The 23,877-nt window shown below is 44.1% G+C and overlaps 2 protein-coding genes across 8 annotated transcripts in view; one reads left to right on the top strand and one right to left on the bottom strand.

Annotated features, from left to right (window-relative positions):
- Nucleotides 1-13,549: 13,549 nt before the first annotated feature.
- On the bottom strand, nt 13,550-20,228 carry SOWAHC (sosondowah ankyrin repeat domain family member C). The gene has a single exon (XM_077343638.1). It carries the CDS (start codon nt 19,786-19,788, stop codon nt 18,229-18,231), a length of 1,560 nt encoding a protein of 519 aa, XP_077199753.1. The 5' UTR covers nt 19,789-20,228; the 3' UTR covers nt 13,550-18,228.
- SEPTIN10 (septin 10) overlaps nt 18,722-23,877 on the top strand; it is a 42,665-nt gene continuing 37,509 nt past the window's right edge. Inside the window, exon 1 of one of the 7 annotated variants that reach the window (XM_077343641.1) lies at nt 18,722-18,855. Coding sequence is in view for 5 of the 7 variants with exons in the window: in XM_077343644.1 (XP_077199759.1) it covers nt 20,425-20,454 (30 nt within the window). In the remaining 2 variants the exon portion in view is untranslated. Of the gene's footprint in view, nt 18,856-20,223; nt 20,455-20,780; nt 20,824-23,877 lie in introns of those variants that run through there. The other 6 variants (XM_077343644.1, XM_077343645.1, XM_077343643.1 and 3 more) reach the window with 6 other exon arrangements.

Here is a 23,877-nt window from a genome sequence, read left to right as displayed (position 1 = left end):
AGACGGTGCCTGAAGTTCCCAAATGAGAACGCTGTTCTAGGTGTACAGGCACAAATAAAAGAAAAAAAAAACTTTCTGAATTGGTGATGCCAAGGAATGAACTTGGGACAAACCTGTAACCTAAATTCTTTGTGGCTGATGCCATTGCACACATTCTACCTCATGGATTGTGAAAAGGAAGATAACTATTTCATAAACAGATCACATAAAGGTAATGGGCTTGCAGGCTGTGCACCAGGTGCCCTGTATTCTGAACCCTGGTTAAGGATCCCTTCCTCCCCATCCCCATGCTTGAGCCCTACCACTAATCCACAAGCCTCTCCCCATAAATACTTAGGAGTACTTTTAAGTGTCAGAAATTGAACAGTATCTAAGGAAACTGGGGTGCTCATCGAAATACCTAATTTTGGAGTTATGTTGGCATTTAGAGGAGACTGGGGCACTTGAATGGCAGTGAATTACATTTCAACAGATTGCTCTGCATATGTTCCCTACCATGTTGGATTTGACCAAGGTGCAACAGCTTTGTCTTTGCTGAAGTTTCATTAGTGCAAAGAAGAGGCTGGAAAGCTGGTTGGTGGTAACAAAATAAATCTGAATCTCTGAAGTATGTACATTAATATAACTTTCAGGCAAATATTGTTTTCAGCAAACAAAGTTGGATTTGAACAAATACAGTCAAGATAGTTAGAATGTTGTTGTGAGACATAATAAAAAAACAGTTCCTCCTTGTTTAATATTTTAAAATAATTTTTAGTGGGATCTTGTTCTCTAGCCAATAAAAAAAATATAGTGGATTTTAGGTTTTTTGAGTGGCACTTCTTTTTGTGCATGGGAAAGTCATTCAGCTATTGTTGATGGAAAATCATTCAAGTAGCATCATGTCTGTCATGCCAACGGTGTGCTCATGCAGCAGAAGTTACTGCACTGCTTGGGTGGAGCAAATAAAAAGGTTGCTATGGTAACAATACAGTCTGACAGAGCTTTTGACTTGTTTTGCAGTGTTAACGCGGTGTCCCTCCAGTCTCAATCAATCGAGAACCGGCTATTAGATCTCTCTTGCAAATTACTGGGCTGAATGTTTAACTCATAAACTGTAGTAACACGGATTGTTGGTTGTGCCTTTGTGGGCTTAAGAAAGTAGAAAATCTCATTAATAATATTTTGCATTGTTCCTTATACGATGATATTCAAATGACGTTGAACACAATATTGACTACAGTTTCTGGTTCTGATTAAGAAAAATAATATTTCTTTTTGGCAGATGTATTTCTTCCTGTCACCTTAATGGTTGCTAAGTTCATTTCTTCATCTATAATTAATAGAAAAAGGTTTGTCTCTAGTGTGGCTGAATCCTCATTGTAGCTTATTAATAATTATTTTATTTCATTTCATTTTCACTACGTTTTATAACTTGTTTACTGATTTTATTCAGGTATTTTCATCAAGTATTGTGGACAAAGTGAGACTGAGATTACTTGTCAATGTGATATGTATTTCCATATTTTAGTCTGGCCAATTTTTATGGCTTCAGATTCAACAATAAGCCTTCTACCACCAGAGCTTTCGGCTTGTTTTCAGCAGTAGCAAGATGTCCCTCCAGTCTCAGTCAATCGAGAAAGGAATAGTAGATCTCTCATGGGAATTGCTAGGCTGAATGCTTAACTCATGAATTGCAGTAACACAAACAATCTTCCAATGTTTATCATGGGATTGTCTGTGCTGTTGGAAGCATTTGCAAGAATCACATTGTCACCATAAGATTTCTGTATATGGGCGGGAAGGCAACAAGTAAAAGAGATGGGGAGAACTGTGCAATCCCAAGCATATATTAAAACCGAATACTATGCCTCCAAAAAACAAGAGCTGAAACTCGTATACCCATAATTATGCAATATGACCCTGCAATTAAGATACGTGTCTTTAAAAGGGGGGGGGGACACACTAGAAACTAAGTGCTGCATGACTGTAGAGATCAAACACTGCAATGTTGTTATTATACAAAGAAATCAGTCCACAATTCAGCCAAATGGGCCTGGAGTGATGGATCATGGGGACATTTATTCCATGCTAAGCTCTTGCTACAATGATTACAGTGGCACTCTGAAATACATACTTGGCACTAAATCAATCAAACTTCTGCTTTCAGAATAAATTACAGAAAAGAGGGCTCCACTTTAAACATCAGAAACTGTAATCAAGTTTTTCTTAAATTGAAAACTGGGAGCAACAGCATGCCTGGTTCTAAATGAAATGGTCACCTGTGTGCCATGAGGAATTTTCAGTCAGCTGTTCTTCAGACAGTTGACTATTATACCCAAATCTGCTCTTGAAACTCATCTAGCACTTCAAAAGCGTAGATCTTGGGGGGGGGATTTCCCCCTTGCCTTTGTGCCATTCCTTGAAGGTCACTCATCCATCCACAATGGGATCATTCTGCCCAATCTGTACCTTCTGACATCCTCCCCCCATCATCAATGTACCACCTCCATTTTCTCCTTGTTCGTACATTTTAAAAAAAATTTCTGACAAGTAGCATGTGTACCAATATGAGGCTATCACTAGTCATCAACTGCTAAATTAAAAAACCTTAAAATGAGAGAGGGATAAAGTTTAAAAGGAACTGTGTGAGGTTTAGTCCCCTGTTGGTATTGACTTTCTTGAATGGGGGATTGGAGAGGAAGCAAATGGGACCATCCGCAGTGGGGGGAGAATGGGGGATTTCAATGAATCATGCAAATAAAATTAAGCGGGGCAGTTCTCAGTGCAGAATGAAATTGATATGAGATGCAAAGAGACACCGGGATGGGAAGCATAAAGCTTTGAAAACATTTTTCCCTTTAATGCCTTTGAGAACAAAGTTGCGGGGAGGGAATTATCTTGACAGTTTCTGAAAGCCTAACATTAAAATGGCAGCTGAACCACATGGACCTTCTGTGAAACACTGAACTTAACTATTGCTTAGTATCAATCCATTTGGAGGAAGAGTGTCATCCACAAAAGACAGGATCTAAAAGATCATGATCAGTGTGCAGGATCAGATTCGAGAATCACAAAAAGAAAATCATGCAAATTTGCAAGGGAGGGCAGAAAATTACCTTTACTATGCAGCTGAGATGGAGGATCGGCAAAAGTATCACCTCTTTACAAGGACTTTGGTGGGGACATGATGCCGTACAGTCCATCCTCCAAAACTGCCATTTTCCCTAGGAGAACTGATCTCCATTGCCATCTTAAGGCTAGCAATTCTAAATCACAAAAATCATCTTAAAGTACTCTGTTTTGGTCTCTGTGGGGGGTGTAAAATGGCCAAGGGAAGGTCTTGTTGTGGTTCATGTCCTTCCTCCCATTACCAAAGTAGCCCTCAGCATAAATGCTGCAAAACCAGTGCTTATTAACAACAGATTAGGAGCAGAATGGAGGCCAGACCTGCCCTGGTTGCCTGAACCAAAAACTGTGGCATCCCAGCAGCCCTTGCCACAGCTTCGGAAGGGATGGCTACAGCCAGCTGTCCACTTGTTTCATTCCCAAAGGCTGCTGTGTCTGAGTGTGCATTCAGAATTGCTAACACACACAAAACTCAGAGCAATCCTTTTGTCTTCTAGCCTCTGTGTTTCCCATCAAAACAGTGAGATTAAAATTGATTCCAGAGGCCATAGTTTGTATTTTCACTGTCCTGTCAGCACAGGCTTGTGGAAGAAGATTGCCCTGAGCATAGATACATGCTGTAATCACCCCCTGCACTTTTGGACTACCCCCTTCCCTCCCCCACTCCTTTGAAAAGATTAGGATTTTCTTCCTTCGGGGTTTAGTAGCCTTTTAGAGGGGGCATGCCCTACCACTGCCTGCCACTATCATTTCATCCCCGTTTCTCATGAGTCCAGAAAGTCTGGCTGTCACTTCTTCGAGGAGGAATAATGAGGTTCAGTGCTGCCATATAGAGTCTGCATTTTATATACGAGGGCAAGTCAAAAAGTATCGCTACACAGTCATACAAATACAAATATTTAAACAAAAATATTAAAACGTGAAGCTATCGTTCCTTGACGTATCCTCCTTCTCGGCCTATACACTTCTGAAAGCAGTGTTTCCATCTCTCCAACCCTTCTCTGATGAATTCTGTGCTCTTCGATTTACACCTTCTCAAAATGGCAATTTTGGCATCCCCAAGGGTCGAAGTCATATTCCTTTCAATTGTTGCTTACGTTTTGCAAAGAAGTTTGAAATCAGGGCTGCAGGGTGGATGGGGTAAGCTTTTCCAACAAAAGTCTCATAGTACAGCCCTCGCTAACCTTGAAGGATGAGAAGGGGCATTGTCGTGATGGGAAAGAATTTCTTGGTGCAACATTTCTGGCCGTTTGATCACCAATGCAGTTTTCAGGGTTTTTTTTTTAAAGGCACCTTAGTGAGACTAAGACAACTTGTCTGCAGCCATCCACTGATCTCAGAGACATGTTTAAACATGTATAGTTTGGAATACATCTGTGCATGTATGAACTGAAACGCTAGTCACAATTTCTTTTTTTACTTACCCTCGTATTTCACATAATGAGTTAACCTTTATGCTATTTTAAAGATTCTTCCTCAGAGTAATCCAGGTGTCAGACATACAGTTGACATTCTGGCTATACATTTTGGAGGCAGGAGGAAGAGGAAAAATGAGTCGTCTTGAATCTCAATTCACCCTTGAACCAAGAAATAATCACTAATTTAAGCCCAAGAATATGACTGGATTGCAGGCCTCTGTAATTAAAAATGGCACAAGGTACCGCTGTCGTAGTTGGTATACAGATGCAGTATTAAACCTTGTATTTCATCTTAGCAGAATGGCAAAGCAGATAGCGCTGAGAGCACAAGCTGTATAAAAAGCTGAACATCCATCACTGTCTCATTATCCCCTCCTCATTACCACCCCAAAACTCTCCCATTATAATCAGTTCGCAGACATGGTCAGCAGGCAGCCTTCAAAGTAGGTGGCTGTAAGCTCCTTAGCAGCCATCTGCTTGGATCCAAGTCAGCTGCTCCCCTGAAAAGCCACCAGACTACTGAGTCTATACTTATGGGCTACTTAATTCTTTGCACAAGCTGCAGATGAGCAGACATTATTTAGACAGCTGTGCTGGGAGGGGCAGTCTTATAAATCCAATTTATTATTATTATTATTATTATTATTATTATTATTATTATTATTATTATTCATAGAATCATAGAGTTGGAAGGGGCCATACAGGCCATCTAGTCCAACCCCCTGCTCAACGCAGGATTAGCCCTAAGCATCCTAAAGCATCCAAGAAAAGTGTGTATCCAACCTTTGCTTGAAGATTTCCAGTGAGGGGGCGCTCACCACCTCCTTAGGCAGCCTATTCCACTGCTGAACTACTCTGACTGTGAAAAACTTTTTCCTGATATCTAGCCTATATCGTTGTACTTGAAGTTTAAACCCATTACTGCGTGTCCTTTCCTCTGCAGCCAGCAGAAACAGCATCCTGCCCTCCTCCAAGTGACAACCTTTCAAATACTTAAAGAGGGCTATCATGTCCCCTCTCAACCTCCTTTTCTCCAGGCTGAACATTCCCAAGTCCCTCAACCTATCTTCATAGGGCTTGGTCCCTTGGCCCCAGATCATCTTCGTCGCTCTCCTCTGTACCCTTTCAATTTTATCGATGTCCTTCTTGAAGTGAGGCCTCCAGAACTGCACACAGTACTCCAGGTGTGGTCTGACCAGTGCCGTATACAATGGGACTATGACATCTTGTGATTTTGATGTGATGCCTCTGTTGATACAGCCCAAAAGGACATTTGCCTTTTTTACCGCTGCATCACACTGCCTGCTCATGTTTAGTTTACAATCCACAAGTACCCCAAGGTCTCGTTCACACACAGTGCTACCTAGAAGCGTATCCCCCATCCAGTAGGCATGCTTTTCATTTTTCTGACCCAGATGCAGAACTTTACACTTATCTTTATTAAATTGCATCTTGTTCTCATTTGCCCATTTTTCCATTGTGTTCAGATCTCGTTGAACTCTGTCTCTATCTTCCGGAGTATTTGCCAGTCCTCCCAATTTGGTGTCATCTGCAAACTTGATGAGTAGTCCCTCCACCCCCTCATCTAGATCATTAATAAATATGTTAAAAAGTACCGGGCCGAGCACCGAACCCTGAGGTACCCCGCTACTCACCTCTCTCCAGTCTGATGAAACACCATTGACAACAACTCTTTGAGTGCGGTTCTCTAACCAATTCCCTATCCACCTAACGATCTGAAAATCCAGATTGCAGTCCTTCAACTTATCCATCAGAACATCATGGGGAACCTTGTCAAAAGCTTTACTAAAATCCAAGTAAATGACATCAACCAAATTTCCCCGATCCAGCAAACCTGTTACTTGGTCAAAAAAGGAAACTAGGTTGGTCTGGCAGGACCTGTTGGAGACAAATCCATGCTGACTTCCTTGGATCACCAAATTGTCCTCCAGATGTTTGCAGATCGCTCCCTTTAATATCTGCTCCATTATCTTCCCCACAACAGAGGTCAGACTCACTGGTCTGTAGTTTCCTGGGTCATCCTTCCTCCCTTTTTTGAAGATCGGAATAACGTTTGCTCTTTTCCAGTCCTCCGGGACATCTCCAGTCCTTAAAGAGGTTCCGAAGATGATGGACAAGGGCTGTGCAAGTTCTCTGGAAAGTTCTTTGAGTACTCTCGGGTGCATTTCATCTGGACCAGGGGATTTGAACTCATCCAGTGCAGCTAAATGCCTCTCGACAACCTCTCTATCCATGTTAACCTGCCACCCAGACACTGTCCTTTGGCTACAGCCATCTCTAGACGTGCCTAAACACTTTGACCTGTGGGAAAAAACAGATGTAAAATAGGCACTAAGCCTTTCTGCTTTCTCTGCATCTTTCGTTAGAGTTTGTCCATCCGCACCCAACAGCGGGCCTATTGCCTCCTTTACTTTACGTTTGCTCCTCACGTAACTGAAAAATCTTTTCTTGTTACAGTGGGCTTCCCTGGCCAATCTTAGCCCACTCTCAGCTTTGGCCTTTCTGATGATTGATCTACAGTGCCTAGTAACCTGTAGGTACTCTTCTTTAGAGCTCAGTCCTTCCCTCCATTTCCTGAACATTTTCCTTTTCTTTCTTAGTTCCTCTTGAAGTTCTCTGTTCATCCAAATAGGCTTCTTAGAGCTCCTGCAGTGTTTTCGTATTTCTGGAATAGTCATTGATTGAGCATGCAATAGCTCTTGTTTGAGTAGCGCCCACCCTTCACATGCTCCCTTCCCTTCCAGCATTCTCGTCCATGGTATGACACTCATCATGTCTCTGAGTTTATTAAAGTTTGCCCTACGAAAATCCAACATCCGCGTCTGGCTACAAGCTTCCTTGGCTCCCCATCTCAAAAGGAATTCTATGAGGACATGGTCACTTCCCCCTAGGGTCCCCACCTCCTTCACCTCATCCACCAACTCTTGCCTGTTGGTCAGTATTAAGTCCAGTATGGCTGAACCTCTTGTGGGTTCATCTACCATTTGATAAATGAAATTGTCAGCCAGGCAGGTCAGAAACTTGCATGACTGAGGACGCTTCGCAGAGTTTGTTTCCCAGCACACATCTGGGAAATTGAAGTCACCCATGATGACAAGGTCCTGCCGTTTGGATATTTTCTCAAGCTGCTCACAAAGTGCAGCATCCACATCCTCTCGTTGGTCAGGCGGTCGGTAGCAGACACCAACCACCACACTGTTTGTTTTCCCCTCGCTTATTTTCACCCAGATGCTTTCCACTGTAGATATGCTCTCCTTCACTAGAATTTCCTGACAGGTAAGCCCTTTCTTCACATACAGTGCCACTCCTCCACCTCTTCGATCTATTCTGTTTTTTTCTGAACAGTTCATATCCATCCACCATTACATTCCAGTCATGAGAATCATTCCACCAAGTTTCTGTGATGCCTACTAGATTATTATTATTATTATTATTATTATTATTATTATTATTATATACTGGATGGATTGTTGAAAAAGCACATTCACTCTCTCTCCCAAATCTTCCTTTTTGCTATTTTCATATATTTGGTATGTTATATTTGCTTTGTCTGACCCTTGGGGTGACTCCCTCTAGTGTTTTCATGGCAGACTCAGGACAGGGTGGTTTGCCAGTGCCTTCCCCAGTCATTACCGTTTACCCCCCAGCAGCAAGCTGGTTACCCATTTTACCGACCTCGGAAGGATGGAAGGCTGAGTCGAACTTGAGCTGGCTGCTGGAATCGAACTCCCAGCCTCATGGGCAGACAGCTTCAGACAGCATATCGCTGCTGAGTACTTGACACTAAATTGCATTTTATTTCAATATAGCTGGCAGCACAGGATGTGGCCTGTGACTCAGTTCCCATCCTGTCATAGAAGCACCTAAAAACCTAAAAAGATGTAGCGGATACTGAAAACAAAATTGTAGCAACTCACTCTGATTAGTCAAGTTTACAAAAATTGCAGCCTCTTAACCTTATTACTCAAATTAATAGCATGCTTTGCTTCCATTGTGAACCTTAAGGGGGCCTGCAATGAGTTTTCAGGGGGTCTCTCACCCAGGAACTGAGAAGAGACCTAAACCATTTAACTGCGGATGCAGCTTTATGTGCCTTCAGACCACCCATTGGAAATAAGCATTGCAATCACCACATTCAACTGTACATTTATCTCTGCCCCTGCTTAGTTTTGCACAGCAACAAAGCAAGGGGGGGCTGCTTTCAATGGGAAAAGCCCTAGGTGTAGTCCTCAGCATCTAGTTAAAGGATGTGGTTGCAGGTGGTGAAATACTCCAGGGTCTGAGAGCTGCTGCCAATCTGAGCAGACAATATTGCCCCTGAAGGACCAGTGGCCTGATTCAGTATAAGGCAGTTTCCTATGTGTTCAGTCTGTCAGTCAGTCAAGTCTTTATTATTACGGTACTAGACCAGTAGTCAAATTACAAGGTACATAAAAACATCTGGCATTAACAAGATAAAAGAATCATTGATAACTTATAAATATTATAAAAGATAAAAACATTCCAGCTATAAGAATTATTCTGATTTTAAAACTCACAAGCATTATCTCAAGCAGTTGTTCAGACTGTTTTTAGGGACTTAAGCACCATTTGTGTTTTTCTGACTTTTTTGACAGTTATTCTTGTTGATCATTTCCAGCTCCTTAACGATGATCCAAAGCTAAGAATTATTTTGCTCACAAAACTAAGTTAAAGAAAGCTAAGAGACAAGAGGGTGAACACTGAAGGCACCCAGCTGGGACTTAACAGAACCTAACAAACTTGCTTGATGTGCTGCAAGACTCTCCTCCAACATTTCTAAGGTTAATTTGGGCAGAAAGGTTCAAACTCAGTCACTAGCAGAGGCTTGCATATTTTCTATTAAAAATAATTCCTTGATACTTTTAGAGATCAACCCTTTTGTTTTTACAAATCTAATAGTACAGCCATATTCAGTCAGGTAGCAATAAAAATGTGCAGTGCCTCTAGGACAAAGGGCCATATAAACCCAGCTGCTGAAAACTTCAATAGTATTTCTGTAGAATATCAATGCAGGTTTAAAAACTGTCCTGAGGGCTAGCCTGAATCCCCAATGTATATTCCACTGTCTCCAGCAATTAACAGACTTAAGTTTTGGAATTACAGATAGAAGAAACGTTTTTTAGAAATTAAAGGGGAGACCAATAATCTGAAAGCATACTAGATCAATACAGCCTCAATAGAATAGATATTAAGGTTAACGTGTTCCTGCCATAGTTTCCTTTAATAAAAGATTAATTTCCATTAGAGTGGACTAGAGCTTTAGTAACTGATGTCCCCCCTCCCACATTTGGAGGCCATCCAACCCCTGGTTTTTTGTTTGTTTGTTTTCCCCTTCTGTACCATTTTCCTGCAGAGCCTCAGGAATTTACAGAGCTATCCTAAGAACAAATTCCTGGGAGTAAATTCCACAGAACAAACTTGAAAAGGATTCAGGGTAGACTGGGTTAGGATTGCACTGTTAGTTTTATAAGGCATTAAAAACTGCATCCAAAAACTCAGTGAGACCCCACAATACATTGAATGTCTGTCCCAAGGTTGGCATGTTAATCTACAACCATGTCTCAACAGTGACCTAACCTGTTCTGGTTTTTTCGGATGAAAATTTTGCAACTTGCATTTAAAAACAAAAGACGTCATCAGGAAACACTGAACAAACACAGCTGGACACCTCCCACTCATTATGCACTGAAGAGGTAGCCACCAAGGCCTTGTGACAATGTATGACCCTGAAGCAGGGCAGCAGCTTTCTCCTTCAAGAAATTAGTCCTCACCCCAGTCAGTTGATCTTTCTCTGTCCCAAAGTTCTTTTGTTTTCCTATTGCTAGGTTTTTGGGATATAGGGAAAAAGTAAATCTTTCCAGTAAAAAGTTATTTGTTTGAAATGGACATTTAATTGGCTTTTATCTTTGCACTGTATGATATATCAGACCCAATAGATCTGATCTGTTCTGCCAGCAGATGCATCTTTCTCTGTCAGAAGCCTTCCTCTGATATGAGATCACGGAGAGCATTTCCGCACATCGGTAAAAATAGCATTATGCCAGCTGAATCATATTTTTATGAAGTAGCCAATCCTCTTTATTCACGTTTCAAAGGTCTCATGATGCCCGCTAATTTTTTTTTTAAATTCATACTTCTCTGCTTAAACACCTATGCATATAATCATAGATGCATAGTGCTTTTTCCCTTACGGAATCACGAGTCTTGATACTTTAACATTTCCTGGGTTTTTTTTCGGGGTGGGGGACTTTAGAGAGACATGCTTTGTGTTACAATTTTGGGAGAAAATTATTTCTGGCATCGCCTGCACATGTCTGCCTATTCATTGCTCCAGGATGTTAGCCATTTTTTTAAAATCATTCCTGCCCCCAGGAACAAGGGAGAGGGAGGCGGGTGCCTTTTTGCCCAAATTACCTTCCCTCTGCTGGTTGCTCTCTGATAGCTTGCGCTAAATAGGTTGGGGAATCTACTTTATGCGATTCCCCAACTAACACTTTAAAATGGAGGATGTAGCCAGCTGGTTACTGCCAAGACACTGGATGTTGGTGTCGTCATATGAAGGGGCCAGAATATAATGACTACGTAAGGGAAGCAATTTTACTACATTCAACGGATGTGAAAATGCCCTGAGCATCAGAGGGAAGGCTCCTTCCTTTGGAGGAAAATTAGCCAGTATGAGATTCCAACTCAACATAGAACCCCCTTTGAGAACATGGAATAAAAACAGAATATACATTTAAAAGCTACACACACCTGCATAGATTGCCAAACCTGAGAGGAATGCTGCTTCATTCACACGGTACGTGTGGGGAGTCATATTACCAATTCCCTCCCATTTCACTGTTTTGGTTTACTTTCTCCTGTATAATATCTAATGCCACAAGACCAGACAAAACAAGTTGAAATCATTAAGCCTGCCTAACCCTTTCATAAGTAGCCTGCTTATCCTCATTGTAGGTTAGGACTGTATTTACTAAGGAGTTAATTTTGGTTTTTGTAAAAGGAGAGACTGTACTTTAAAATTATGAACGATAGTCTTCCCCTCAAAGTTCCTAAATAATTTTATGAAAGTAGTAGGAAACTATTTACTCCAACAGGATTCCTGCCCCACCCCCACCCCGGTTTACTATAAACAATCTAGAACTTCTACCATTTTAAGAATTCTATCTTAATACAGAATATTTTAGCTAGGATTTTTTTAGTTTCCTTGTTCAAGGAAGAGGCATGGTCCAAAGCTCTATATTATAAAATGCAATCAAATATTATTTGTGAACTGAAGTCTATTCAATGGCAAGATTTTGTTTTTACATATCTAACACATCCATTTGTTCAGAAGAAAACACAGAACTATAAATGCTGGGGTCAAAAGCCATTGCATTATAAAAGGTTAAATCTGACATTTCTGTAGAAAATCCAAATACATGAAAGATACTACCATCATTAATGGTCACCATTTTTATGAGATGCTAACATAATCTTACTAGGTATGCTTATTCACTGTTGTGTTAATCAGCTTATATACATTTGGGCTTTTCACAGATGTGTCAGGTTGTACTCCTTGCATTTACTTAGGTTTTGCTTAGACTGTTTACCATTGTGTTTCTTCCTCCCTCCATGTCATGCACGTAGAACCCGACAAACTGCAAGACACATTGTGTATCTGATTAAATGGGCCCTAGTGCACAACAGCTTATACTAAAGCAAATCTGTCTGCAACTATTTGTAAAGTCTTCTTTTGGGTTCAAAATATACATAAGTAAAAACTGTGATTGCTATGGCCATTAAAGCATTTGAAGTCAAATATAACTCATATATTCTGGCAGGTGGCCACAATCCAGTTGAAGTCAGTGTACTTAAGCCCATTGAAGAAAACCAACTTAATGACACTATTTTGTTGTATATGAACTGTGATAATAGATTAACAATATTATATGGAAACGAAGTTTGAGTCCAGCAGCACCTTTAAGATCAACAAAGTCATTCTGGGTATAAGCTTCGTGTTCCTCTACATTTTCTCAGTTACCCATGAAAACTTATATCCAGAATTAAACTTTGTTGGTCTTTAAGGTACCACTGGACTAAAACTTCTATTGCTTCAGACCAACATGACTGCCCACTTTTATTTATCAACATTATATGGGCTATATTCATTTAGTTTTAGAAGTTAACATCTGGCCTTTCTAGTTTCTTTACACGTAGCATTAAAAACAGACCTATAAAATCCACATTAATGTAAGACTTTCACACAAAAGTATCCTACAAAGTCCATGTCCCATTAGATTAAAAAGGTAGGAAGATCTCCTTCAGGCACACATAGTAAAATCTTGCATTGTAAATACTATTCTCCCTTGAGAATACTATTCTCAAGGGAAAATTTCATTATGATATTAATAACTATGTATTTTTCTGTCTATACATTCAGGGGCACTGAAGACAGTTCTAGACTATTCCAGAGACAAAGTGTTCCAGTATCCCTGCCAAATCAAAGCATCTTTGTGTATCTTTTCCAACTTAATGCTGTTCTGAGGTGGCAAAGCCAGAACTCTATACACTGCACCCCAAATGCAAACCACCTTTACATGGCAGATCAGAGCTCCTGATACAGAAAGTATATTAGTAACTGTTAAATCTTAAAGTGCACAGGAAGACTGTCATCTTAGTACTACAACAGAAAAAGTTGAAAATTGAACATCTGTACAAGGACAGTGATATTCTTGTGGACTTTAGAATGCAGTCCTAAATAGAGATAATGCCTTTCTAAGCCCATGAGTTCAGTTGACTTAGCATAACTCTATTTAGGATCACACTGTAAGATATCATCAAGCATTAGTTACCCAACAAACCTTTTTTATAAGAAACGAAGATACTATAAGGAGCAAAGCCAAATCAATGTCTCCTTTTAAATCAGTTCAAGCAGTAAACGTTTACAGGCCATTATTATAAAAATTATACCCACAAGAACACCAAGAAAAACAACCAGATAAAAAGAAAACTATGACACTTTATTTCATTAAAATGTTTAGCACTCACTTATCCATCCAAGCATGTATTAAAAAACTGTCTTTGACAATACAGTTTGAAACACTGCTATATCCCTAAGCATTCAGTATAAGGTTAACAAAAATTTACAGTTTGATCCTATGTGTGTTTACTGAGAAATAAATCCGTAGTACCTCAGCTGGACATTTTAAAGCGTGCATAGGATTACACTCAATCTCATTTTACCTCTCTTCAGAAAGGAAGAGCTAAATCGATACCATCTCTCGTGAGAAAGAAGTGCTCCAGTGTTGTACCATATATGTTCTACAGATTATCCACATGAATAGATGTGATCCACCAGTTAGATCAGAAGTTCCAGTACAAAATTGTTTTTTTAAACACTTTTGATATAAGAAAGAACATACAGAGACAAAATGCAGAATGCATAAAGAATGTGAACTCAGTAGATAAAGAAAATGATTTTTGTTTGGGGGAACAACCTTGTGCATAACTTAAGTACATGGAATGGGACTGAATTAAGAACATTGCAAGTTTTCCCTACATTGTGCAATTGACTGGCTTCTGTGGAACACACCACGAACAATGGGTCTACATATGTAGTGTACAAGTAAACATTTCCAGTAATTCAAAAGACATCAGTACCTCAAAATGAAACCCTCCCTTTCTACATCTAGATCTGGGAGAAGAAGCACTTTGTACAGAGAAGTAAAACCAGGGCACAGAGGTTGTATTTGAAAATGTGTGTTTAGAATTAGACTGTTTACTACTGATTATTAACATGCCTTTGTACTTGAAGTATACTGTGATGAAACATTACATCATAATAATGACCAAATTTTGGCATCATTCATTTGTTACAGGGCCCTTCAGTGAATTAAAGTTGCTAAAACAGCTACAGTAAAACAAAGCTGTCCTTTCAAAAGCGCAAAGTATTTTTCTATGATCAAACTGAGACTAACAGCATATACAAGCTTTTAGACATAGATCAACATTTCAATAGACAATACTTACAAAAATACAACCTTGAATCACTCGTTTCAATAGTTCAAACTTGTGGACAGTTGACATTTAAAAATAGAATGGTGTAGAATATATCCCTCTTGGAGGTCACATAGGAAAGCTGAAGTTCGCAATATTCAGGTAATTTAAAAGAAATTTGTAGTAAAGATATTCTACTCTGGACACTGTTCTGCACTGCAGAAAGGTCTGTCTTCTTGCTACAAGATTAAACATCTAGTGCTATATAGTGCAGACTGACACTTTGGAACATTTATGCTGCTACAATAAGTTGCATGTGGTCAGAAAGATGGAGCTGCCACTGGCCTCCATCATACCGAAATGTGAGCAGAAGCCCTCAAAATGCTCTTTTTACAAGTTAACAAAAGGCACATGGAATTTTAGCTTATAAATAAAAAGAATGCCTTTACATTTGCTTTTGTTTGTACGCATTAAAAAGCACTTATACAGTATGGCGGATCATATATTCAGTTCTCTATGGTTCATTTTTTTTCAAGCAAGGATTTTAGACTGTACTGGTTGTGGGCATATGTGAACAATTTCACTTGAATGCAGGTAAACCTGTTGGCTCCAGTCACCATGGCTTTGGATGAGTTGATTTTCATTATTCCACTTGTAAGCCATATAAAAAATATAAAGCTATCAACACACACAAAAAAAGAGTTAATTCAGCACTTGGTGGTGCTGCTTGGCAAATGCATGGTAGCAATCCAACTGGCAGTTAAGCAGCAATTATGGCACTGCTTACTTAGACAACTTGGGACATGACTTCAAATGGGTATATGAAACAGCAGCAGACATTGCACAAACCTCATTACCATGCCTCTTCTGTAGTATCCTGAAACAAAGGCATGAAAAGAGAATGCCCACATGCATATAGCCTGCCCATTGTTATTTCTTCAGGATAAAGTCTGAAAAGCAGGTGGCAGCAGCAAGGTAAGAGGGCTTGCATGATCCGCTTCCCTGGTGACAGAGCCTAACAGCTGCATCTGCTTTCTGAAGCAGAGCTCTATATATCCATAGCCTTGGAACAGCTTCCCAGCTACTTTCAAATCAGTACACAACCCCCAAATATCTGACAAGCGAGTTGAGAAGCGTGCTTTAGCAAGTCCTGAATTTTATTTGGCAGCATTTGACTTTCATATTCACATCAGCAGCACTGGAGGACCAGCCCCAATCTTGAAGAGAATGTGCTAATAAAACAAGCCTGTCATTCGGGTGTTTGCAGAAACTGTTGGACTGGAATAATAGGAATATGTTTTTATGGGAAAGGCTTCTAGGACGTTATTCTTAATATTTCTTTAAACTAAAATACAAAGTATCTTGTTTCATGTGAGAAACATTTGCTAGTACCTTTTTTAACAAGGGCTTATCCCGAAGGTTTATTAATTAAAGCAAATAAATCTATTTAGTGACATTTACTCACTAAGCTTGACGCAAATTAAAGACAACTTCTAAAACATTCTGTAACAATCTTAACCAAATATGTGCTTTCCGGTGTCCACATGTGCACACAAGCTTGCAATGGGGGAAACACACTGTAGTTAGGGTCAAGCGCTCAGAAAAACAATTTCCTATCCGTGGTTGAAGTGTGCAAACTAGGCACAATGTGTCTAGAAGTGTGACGCTCTGCATCAGCTTATTCCTCTGCAGCTCTCCAGGAGAGCACAAGTGTTTTCCAAGGTGCACGGAATTATTTTATCTTTACAAACCATTCCTGCTCAAACCATCTAGCCCAGGATTCGTTCCAGGGCTGAATGATTTTCAGTGCAGGGAGTACTGTACTGAACCAATTAATGGTTTAATGGGCTAGCATTAGTCTTCAGGACAAGCCCAAATGGCAGGTTTTTATACTCACTGAACTCAAATTGGAACAGAAGATTTTTTTTTTGATGCAGTCTTACTAATAGTAATTACCACCTAAAACTTGAAGGACTTATTTGCTGAGGCATTCCACTGCTGAGCAAGAACCTTTCTTTCTCATAACTGACAAAATGGAAGCCCTCCTGCATGCATGTCAGCACTGCTATAATGCCAGGTACTCACTGAAAGAAAGCCATTCAATTCACATCATTCTCGCAACTGAGAATTATTTCAGTTCCACCTTAACTGAACGGCTGATTGGCCTCCAGCGTAATATTTATGCTTAAAATAGTACATTTTGTACCTCCACTCCCCAAGGGATTATGTTCAACATGTAAAGAATGCAAGAACTAAAACCTAGATGAATAAAAGAAAATGTACCTTTTGAATAGCTTCAGGGTACAATCAGTATTCCATTAAAGCTGATTCCTAATGGCTGGACCTATGTATCATATTGCTACTTTTTAAAAATTCCTATTACGTGTACATTCCGCAGAACATACCTTGGGGTAAAATTAGACATTACCAGAAACCTATTGGTATCCTGATACCATGCCTCCTAATACTAATGGCAGAAAAAGGGACATTTGCAGAAAACAACATTCAAGAGGGAAGGGAGAAGGGAGACGTTTCATATTTCCCACCTTTCCAGGTCAAGTGCCCTTTATCCCATGCAGGTGAACTTTCTCTTTTCAGCTAAGCCAAAGAAAATCTCAAGAGGGGTACCTGCAGGATACAACAGGCAAGTGCAGGAAAGGTTTGGCAGGTATGCAGGCTTCCCCTGTCTGTCTGCCCAGCTGCCCTGCAAGGGAGGAACAGCACTCAGATCTGTAATTCAGTTGCAAAAGCGGCCATGGGATGGAGGGGATGGGGGTATCTATCACCTGTGACTAGAAGGTAGGTGAGATTAACTCTTCCTCCCACATCATTTCTCTACCCTGCTTTCAGCCTCAGTGTTGGGGAAGGGTCAAAACAACACGGGTCTCTCTAGAGCTAGTTTTTCCACCTCAGGACTAAACCAGCCTAGAATGATATGAAGCAAGGAATGAGCCATACTGGGAATGACCATTCCCCATCTCTTTTAACTAAACTATACCACTAAAGGAACTCGACCATGGACCCCCAAGGTTATGAAGAGTCTGCCGAATGTCCTGCATTCCCTTCTCAGCATCACAGTTTTGAGACCACACATTGGCTGAGAAAGCACAGTTTTGCCCTCTTAGACCTAGTTTTTGGTAGAAGTGACAACTTTTTTACTGACTGCATATCAGACACTGGGAGGAATTATGAGACTGAATAATTCTCCATACAAACAGAAAATGAACATCTCCCACATGCTCAAGTGAAATGTGAATAAAAGAGGCATTTTTTTAAATGGAGAAACATTCAATGTTATCCCTCACCAAGATTCTGATATGGTGCAACGCAAGACACATTACCACCACAGTGAGTAGTGCAACCTCCACAAATAGCAGCTCTTTGTACTGTACCACTCCACGTAAGGTTAACCGCACATGTTTTAAACACAGAACTCAAACAAGTAGAACTACTCGGACTCTAAAAAACCCACATTTTAAAGTGATCGATTAGAACTTGCACTCCAGCCACCACTGTACCTTAGTAAACATTAGCCTCAGTATGGTTAGCCCTGCACCTGTCTAGCACCTGAAGGCATTGCATGGGGAGGTCGTCCTCAAACAGCCCTCTCCAGACACAAGAAGCAGTCTCAGAGGTAGTCAGGCACCCTTCCCTTATCAGGTGCTAACAAATAAGCAACATGTTATCCAAAAACGTTGGATTTGGGTCTCAGTTTGAAAGAGGATTTCAGGGGCTTTTCTTCCTGCCCCTCCTCCTCCTCGGGATCCCCCCGGAAGGAAGGGGTGGTGTGAATGATCTGAGTGCGGAACCGGATTTTGTTGAGCCGGGGCTTGAGCCTGCCGCTGCCCGAGCTTTTCCGACTCAGTTCCTTGCCCTTGCCCTGTCCCGCGGACCCGTCGGCCGCATCCCCCTCCTCGCCACCGCCGCCGTGGTGCAGCTGCGAGAGCTTGCAGCCGATGAGGTTGGCCGGGAGCACCTTGGAAAGCCTCCAGCGGCTGCCGCCGTTGGCCGGCCCGCCGTCGGCCTCGTCCTGCAGGGCGCCCACCAGGTTGAGCACCTCCTCGGCCGTGCCGCGGCTCAGGTAGTGCGCGGCCTTGCGGCCGCTGTAGTCGCGCACGTCCACGTCGGCGTCGTAGGCGCCCACCAGCAGCTTGAGCACCTCCAGGTGGCCGTGCATGGCGGCCAGGTGCAGGGCGGTGTAGCCGCAGCTGGTGCGCGCGTTGATGTTGACGGGCAGGCGGTGGCGGTGGGCGAAGTTGACGAGCAGGGCCAGCAGCTCGTGGCGCCCGTGCTTGGCGGCCCAGTGGAGGCAGGTGAAGCCCGTGATGAAGTCCCGCTTGGTCAGCAGCGCCGGCTCGCAGCCCAGCAGCCCCTCCAGGCTCTCCCAGCGCCCGTCCGACGCGCACAGCATCCACGCGTGCTCCAGCGGGTCCAGCGCCACCGAGCCGCCCCCGACGCCCGTGCTGCCGCAGCTGCTCTCCTCCTCGGCCGACGACGAGGCCAGCGACGCGCTGTCCGAGTCCCGCTCCCGCCCGCCGCCGCCGACCCCCGCGCGCGGGAACCCCCCGCCGCCACCCCGCTTCAGCTGCGGCGAGGCGCCCATCCTGCGCTCGCGGAAGGTCTTGCGCCCGCCCAGCGGAGTGGCGGCGGCGGCGAGGGGCAGCGCACCCAAGACAGGAGGCGCGGCCAGGCTGGGCGACGAGTCCTCCGGCGGGGCCTCCTCACCTGCCTGGCGCCCCGGCGGCTGCTGCTGCTGCTGCTCCGCGTCTCCGGCGTCGGGGGAGGAGGAGGAGGGCGCCGCCTCGGGCTCGCTCTGGGCGGCGGGGTAGCCCCCGGCCCTTGCGCCCTGCCCGCCGCCAGCCTCCCGGCGCGCCTCGGGCGCAGCATCCCCGTCGCCACGCTCCTGCCCGGGTGCGGCCGGCTCGGGGTCCGCCGCCGCCGCTGCCACCGCCTCGTCGTCGTCCTTGGGTCCGGCCGGGCCGCCGCGGAACTTCTTGCGCAGCTGCACGAACTTGGCCCCGGCGCCGGGCTCCTGCTTGACGATGGCCACGGCGTTGACCATCCCCTTGAAGCGCTCGCGGGCCCGGGCGCGGCGCTCGGGGTCGGGCGAGTTGAGGAAAGCGCGGAAGTGGTCCAACAGGTCTGCGTTGCGCGCCCGCCCGCCGCGCTCGGCCAAGAAGCGCAGCACCGCGTCCTGCTGGAGCTCCGGCGGCGCGGCCATTCCCGTCTCCTCCTCCATCATCGCCGCCGCCGCCTCCTCCTGTCCCCCGGGGGCCTTCAGCACGGGACCCGCCGCCGCCCCCCACGCGGCATCGCTGCTCTTCTCGCCCTTTCCCCAGCCCCTACGCCGCCCAAGGGCGCCTCCCCGGCGGCATCGCCAGCCCCAAATCACGGCAGCGGCGCGTCTCCCTCGGCCGCCGCCTCCTGCTCCCGCCCAGCCCAGCCGTCATCCCGGCCCCACGCAGGGCTCCGCGTCTCCGCCTTCCTTTCCTTTCCCACGTGACAGCCAACCCTGGAGGAGGAGGAGGAGGAGGCGGCGCCTAGAAACAGACGCTCATACTTGGGAGCAAGCGAAGCATCGCCCCACCGCATTACGCGGCAAGCGCCCCTTCTCTCCTCCGTCGGCGGGAGGGACCCTCCGGCGACCACGCCCGCGCTCCCGCCGGTTGGCGGCTAGCCCTCTCGCTCCTCCCCCTCTCCGCGTCTCCTCCAATCGGATGCCGGCAGGCGGAGACTGTGTCCGCTGAGGCCTCTCGGCGTCGCCGGTTACATTCCAGCTGTTGGGATCGGAGTCGGAGGTTGCGCGCTCGGCTCGAGCCCCCGCCTCCCGCCCGCCCGCTCTCCTCTCCGCGGCGCCCCCCGCCCCCGCCCTTCTGTCATGGCTTCCTCCGATGTGGCGCGGCAGTTGGTGAGTCCCGCGCGAGGGGGCCGAGGGGGCGGGGGCGAGCGGGTCCTCAACGGCCGCTTTGGGGGCGCGCTCCCTCCCCTCAGTGGCCCCGCTCCTTGCAGTGGGTCCCCCCGCGTGGGGATGGGCGGGCGGCTTCCGTGGTGCCGTGGCTGGAGCTAATGCTTGGGAAGCGCTCGCTTGGCTCTCACCGGGATTGGGCGGGCGGCCCCGGGCGGTGCCTTGCATGCCGCGGAGGGGTCCTGCCAGCGCCTCTCTCGTCGCCTGACCCCTCATCTCGCTTGGGAGGTCTTTCCCCCCAGGCCTGCGGCCGCCAAGAAAAGAGTTCGTTTTCCCGCTCTGCACAGAAAAACCCGTTCCCGTCTTTTGCAGGCAAGGGGCAGAATCGAATAAAAGGAGATCGGCCTCTGAAACCCCAAATAGCTTCTTAGGATTTCCCTCAAGCGGAAATAGGACTGCTTCTTACCACAATAGATGGTTCTCAGGCAGCCACAATCAGACCTGTGCATAGATACTTGCAAGTTCTGGTAACTAGAAAGCAGCTTATTCCCAAATTAAACTAGAAAGCAGCTTATTCCCAAATTAAACGGTTTGTAAGAGTTTAGCGGGCATGCTGCAGGATGTGGTCTTGTAGCCCCCCCATCCCCGTCTTATGCAACATTTAAACATTCTTGAAATGTCCTAACGTTGCATATATTGCAAGTACACCAAACGTGTTGCTTTCTGAACGTTTGAAAAAGGAGCCACCTTGTACCTTCAGACAACAGCTTTGTTGTGTCATAACATTGTGGAATTTTGTGGACTGGAGCGTCTCCTTTCAGATGATGCAAGGAGCCCCGTGGCTCCTAGGGAGTATTAGTGTTTTCCCCACATTGTTCTTGCACAGCTCTAGGTTTCTGCTCTCTTGAAGCCCAGGGTGTCAGCTTGTTCAGACCTAGATGTACCAGCAGCTGATGTGGTACTATTCAGATGTGACAATGCTCCTTTATACAGTAGGATTAGATGCATATAGAAAATGAAATGTCAGCGAGAAAACCAGGCTGGGATACTCCTCAATGACTTTTAGGTTTTATGTGCAGTGTTGTTCGTTTGCATTTTGTGTATGGAAGAGCATTGATTCATGAGTGCAGTCTGAAGGAATGCACTGAAGGAACAGTTTCCTTCCTCTGTTGTTTGTGACAGTTACTCTGGGCGAGTGCTTAAATGATCAGCTTTATTGCGTATGCCAAACTTACCATCTGAACCTTTAAAATGTGCAAAAATTATGGTCTACTTGTGATGTCACAGTAAATAACACTGAGAACTCAGGCATGTGCTGAAACAGCTAGATGACTTCCACAGCGCATGCCAGACACTACATGGAAGCCATCAGAGTACACTCACAGCATGATTATTTATGCAAACTGCTTCTCATTTACAGATGTGAGGTTTAGGAATAACATCTCATCATATGTTTTGTGCTGTGTTTTCTTGTGTCTCTCCTATAGCAGGGGCTTTAGCTCAGTGGTAGAACATCTGAATGTGCATGCAGAAGTTTTGAGGGGGGAAAATCAATCTCTGGGATCTGGTGAGACCAGGCAGTAGGTGTTTTGAAAGGTCTCAATCTGAGACATTGGAGAGCTGCTTCTAGGCAGGATAGAGACCAAAGATCTGAATCTACACAGGGCAGCTTTTTCCTCTACACATCCTGTATTTTGCTTGCTGTGCTCAATGTACAACGAGTGAGCTAACCCTATTATCGCTATCCTCTTGACTCAAAATAAACTGCTCTCCATCTGTTCCTTGGCTTCAGGTGCTTTTTCTTGGTCTAATATTCTCACTGCCATGCAAACTGTGGAATGTTTTGAGTGTTGTATTTTCAAGCTTTGCAGAAGTGGCATGAACTGGGTTGCATGGGATGAGAGTGGGCTTATGAACTGTTATCAGTATAATGTAGATACAGTAAGAAAAGTGTGAGGAATTCCACTGAATGCCTTTCTTAAAAAGTCTTTGTTATGCATTAAAGGAAAATGAAAGATTGCACATATCTATAGGATATTGCAGCTTTAAGCCACTAGAATGTCCCCCCCCCCCCTAAACGATTGCCTTTCCCAGGCTTGGGGATTTTATTTGGGAAGATTTGGCTGGCTCCCAGTTGAATTCCGGATTAAGCTTAAGGTTCTGGTAATCATTTTTAAAGCCATACGCGGTTTAGACCCAGTGTGTTTGAGAGACCGCCTCCCTGCCTATACCCCCAAAAGAGACTTACGCTCCGCCACCTCCAACTGGCTGCGGATCCCTGGCCCCTCAGTAGCGCATTGTACAAGGCCAGAGCCTTCTCGGTTCTGGCTCCCACCTGGTGGAACGAGCTCCCTGAGAAGATCAGAGCCCTGCCCAAACTTTCACAGTTCCGCAGGGCCTGCAAGAGGGAGCTCTTCACCAGGCATTCGCTTGAGGCCGACCAACTCAGAACACCTGCTGGGCCCCCAGACGCCCGCCCATGACTCTCTCAATGTTACTTATATTATAAATGTGGTTTTGTTATCTTTTGATGCTTTACTGAAAGTTGTTTCCCACCTTTCCAGTCTGTATAATGTTCCATGTAAGTTATACAGTGTTCAGCGTAAACCGCCCAGAGTTGCAAAGAAATGAGTGGTATAGAAATCTAAATAAATAAATAAATAACATTTAGATGTTTTAAAGTCATAGCAGAGCGAGTGATTGCTCATGCTTTGTTCATTTTGCCTAACTTCTGTTTCCTGATCAACTCTGCAACTATATATTAGTACCATGTTCAGTCAGTGGAACTGCCTGAACTAGCTGAGGAGCCTTGGGTTATCTGTATGGGCACATCAGCATGATTGAGTGTATACTTCTACAGCTGCAGTCAAATTTTCACTTACTCTCAAGAACGTTCTGGTGAAGCCTGTGGGATTACTGGTTTAGCTAGCACTAATAGTGCATCTGGGCTGCCATCCTACACAGTCAGCTGAAAACAGAGGATGGAATGAATCCATTCTGTAAATGTGATATAGGCGCTTTAGTTAAAGTGTACTCTTGTAATCTTTTCAAATGGATTCATGACTATCAAATACGTTGGCCTGGGTCAAATGTAATAATCAAACCATAGATTGGATGTTGGTTTCAACCTTCGGTTCATTTACTCCAAATTACAATTGGAAACCCTTTGTTAGAAGTGCCTATTCTGCACTGGAAGGCAAAAACAAACTATAATCTGATGGTTCGGATGTAACTGCAAACTGGTTTACTTGAGCCAGCATGTCTAGGAATGAATCGGAGCAAGACAGATGAGGGAATAGGCAAACTAAAAGATAGAACAAAGAAGGAGTAAAAATTAAATGAAATTATATTATAAATCATAAATGATTCACTAAGGTACACAGTCTTCTCTGCATTTGCCTGGGAGTAAGTGCTGTTGAATGGAGT

The sequence above is a fragment of the Paroedura picta genome, chromosome 6, assembly GCF_049243985.1.
Source record: "Paroedura picta isolate Pp20150507F chromosome 6, Ppicta_v3.0, whole genome shotgun sequence".
In the NCBI taxonomy this organism is placed as follows: Eukaryota; Metazoa; Chordata; class Lepidosauria; order Squamata; family Gekkonidae; genus Paroedura; species Paroedura picta.
Note: the sequence above shows the minus strand (reverse complement) of the source record. Positions and strands in the feature narration are given on the sequence as shown.

Coding starts and splice junctions, on each gene's coding strand:
- SOWAHC (XM_077343638.1), bottom strand. CDS start 19,788: ATGATGGAGGAGGAGACGGGAATGGCCGCGCCGCCGGAGCTCCAGCAG.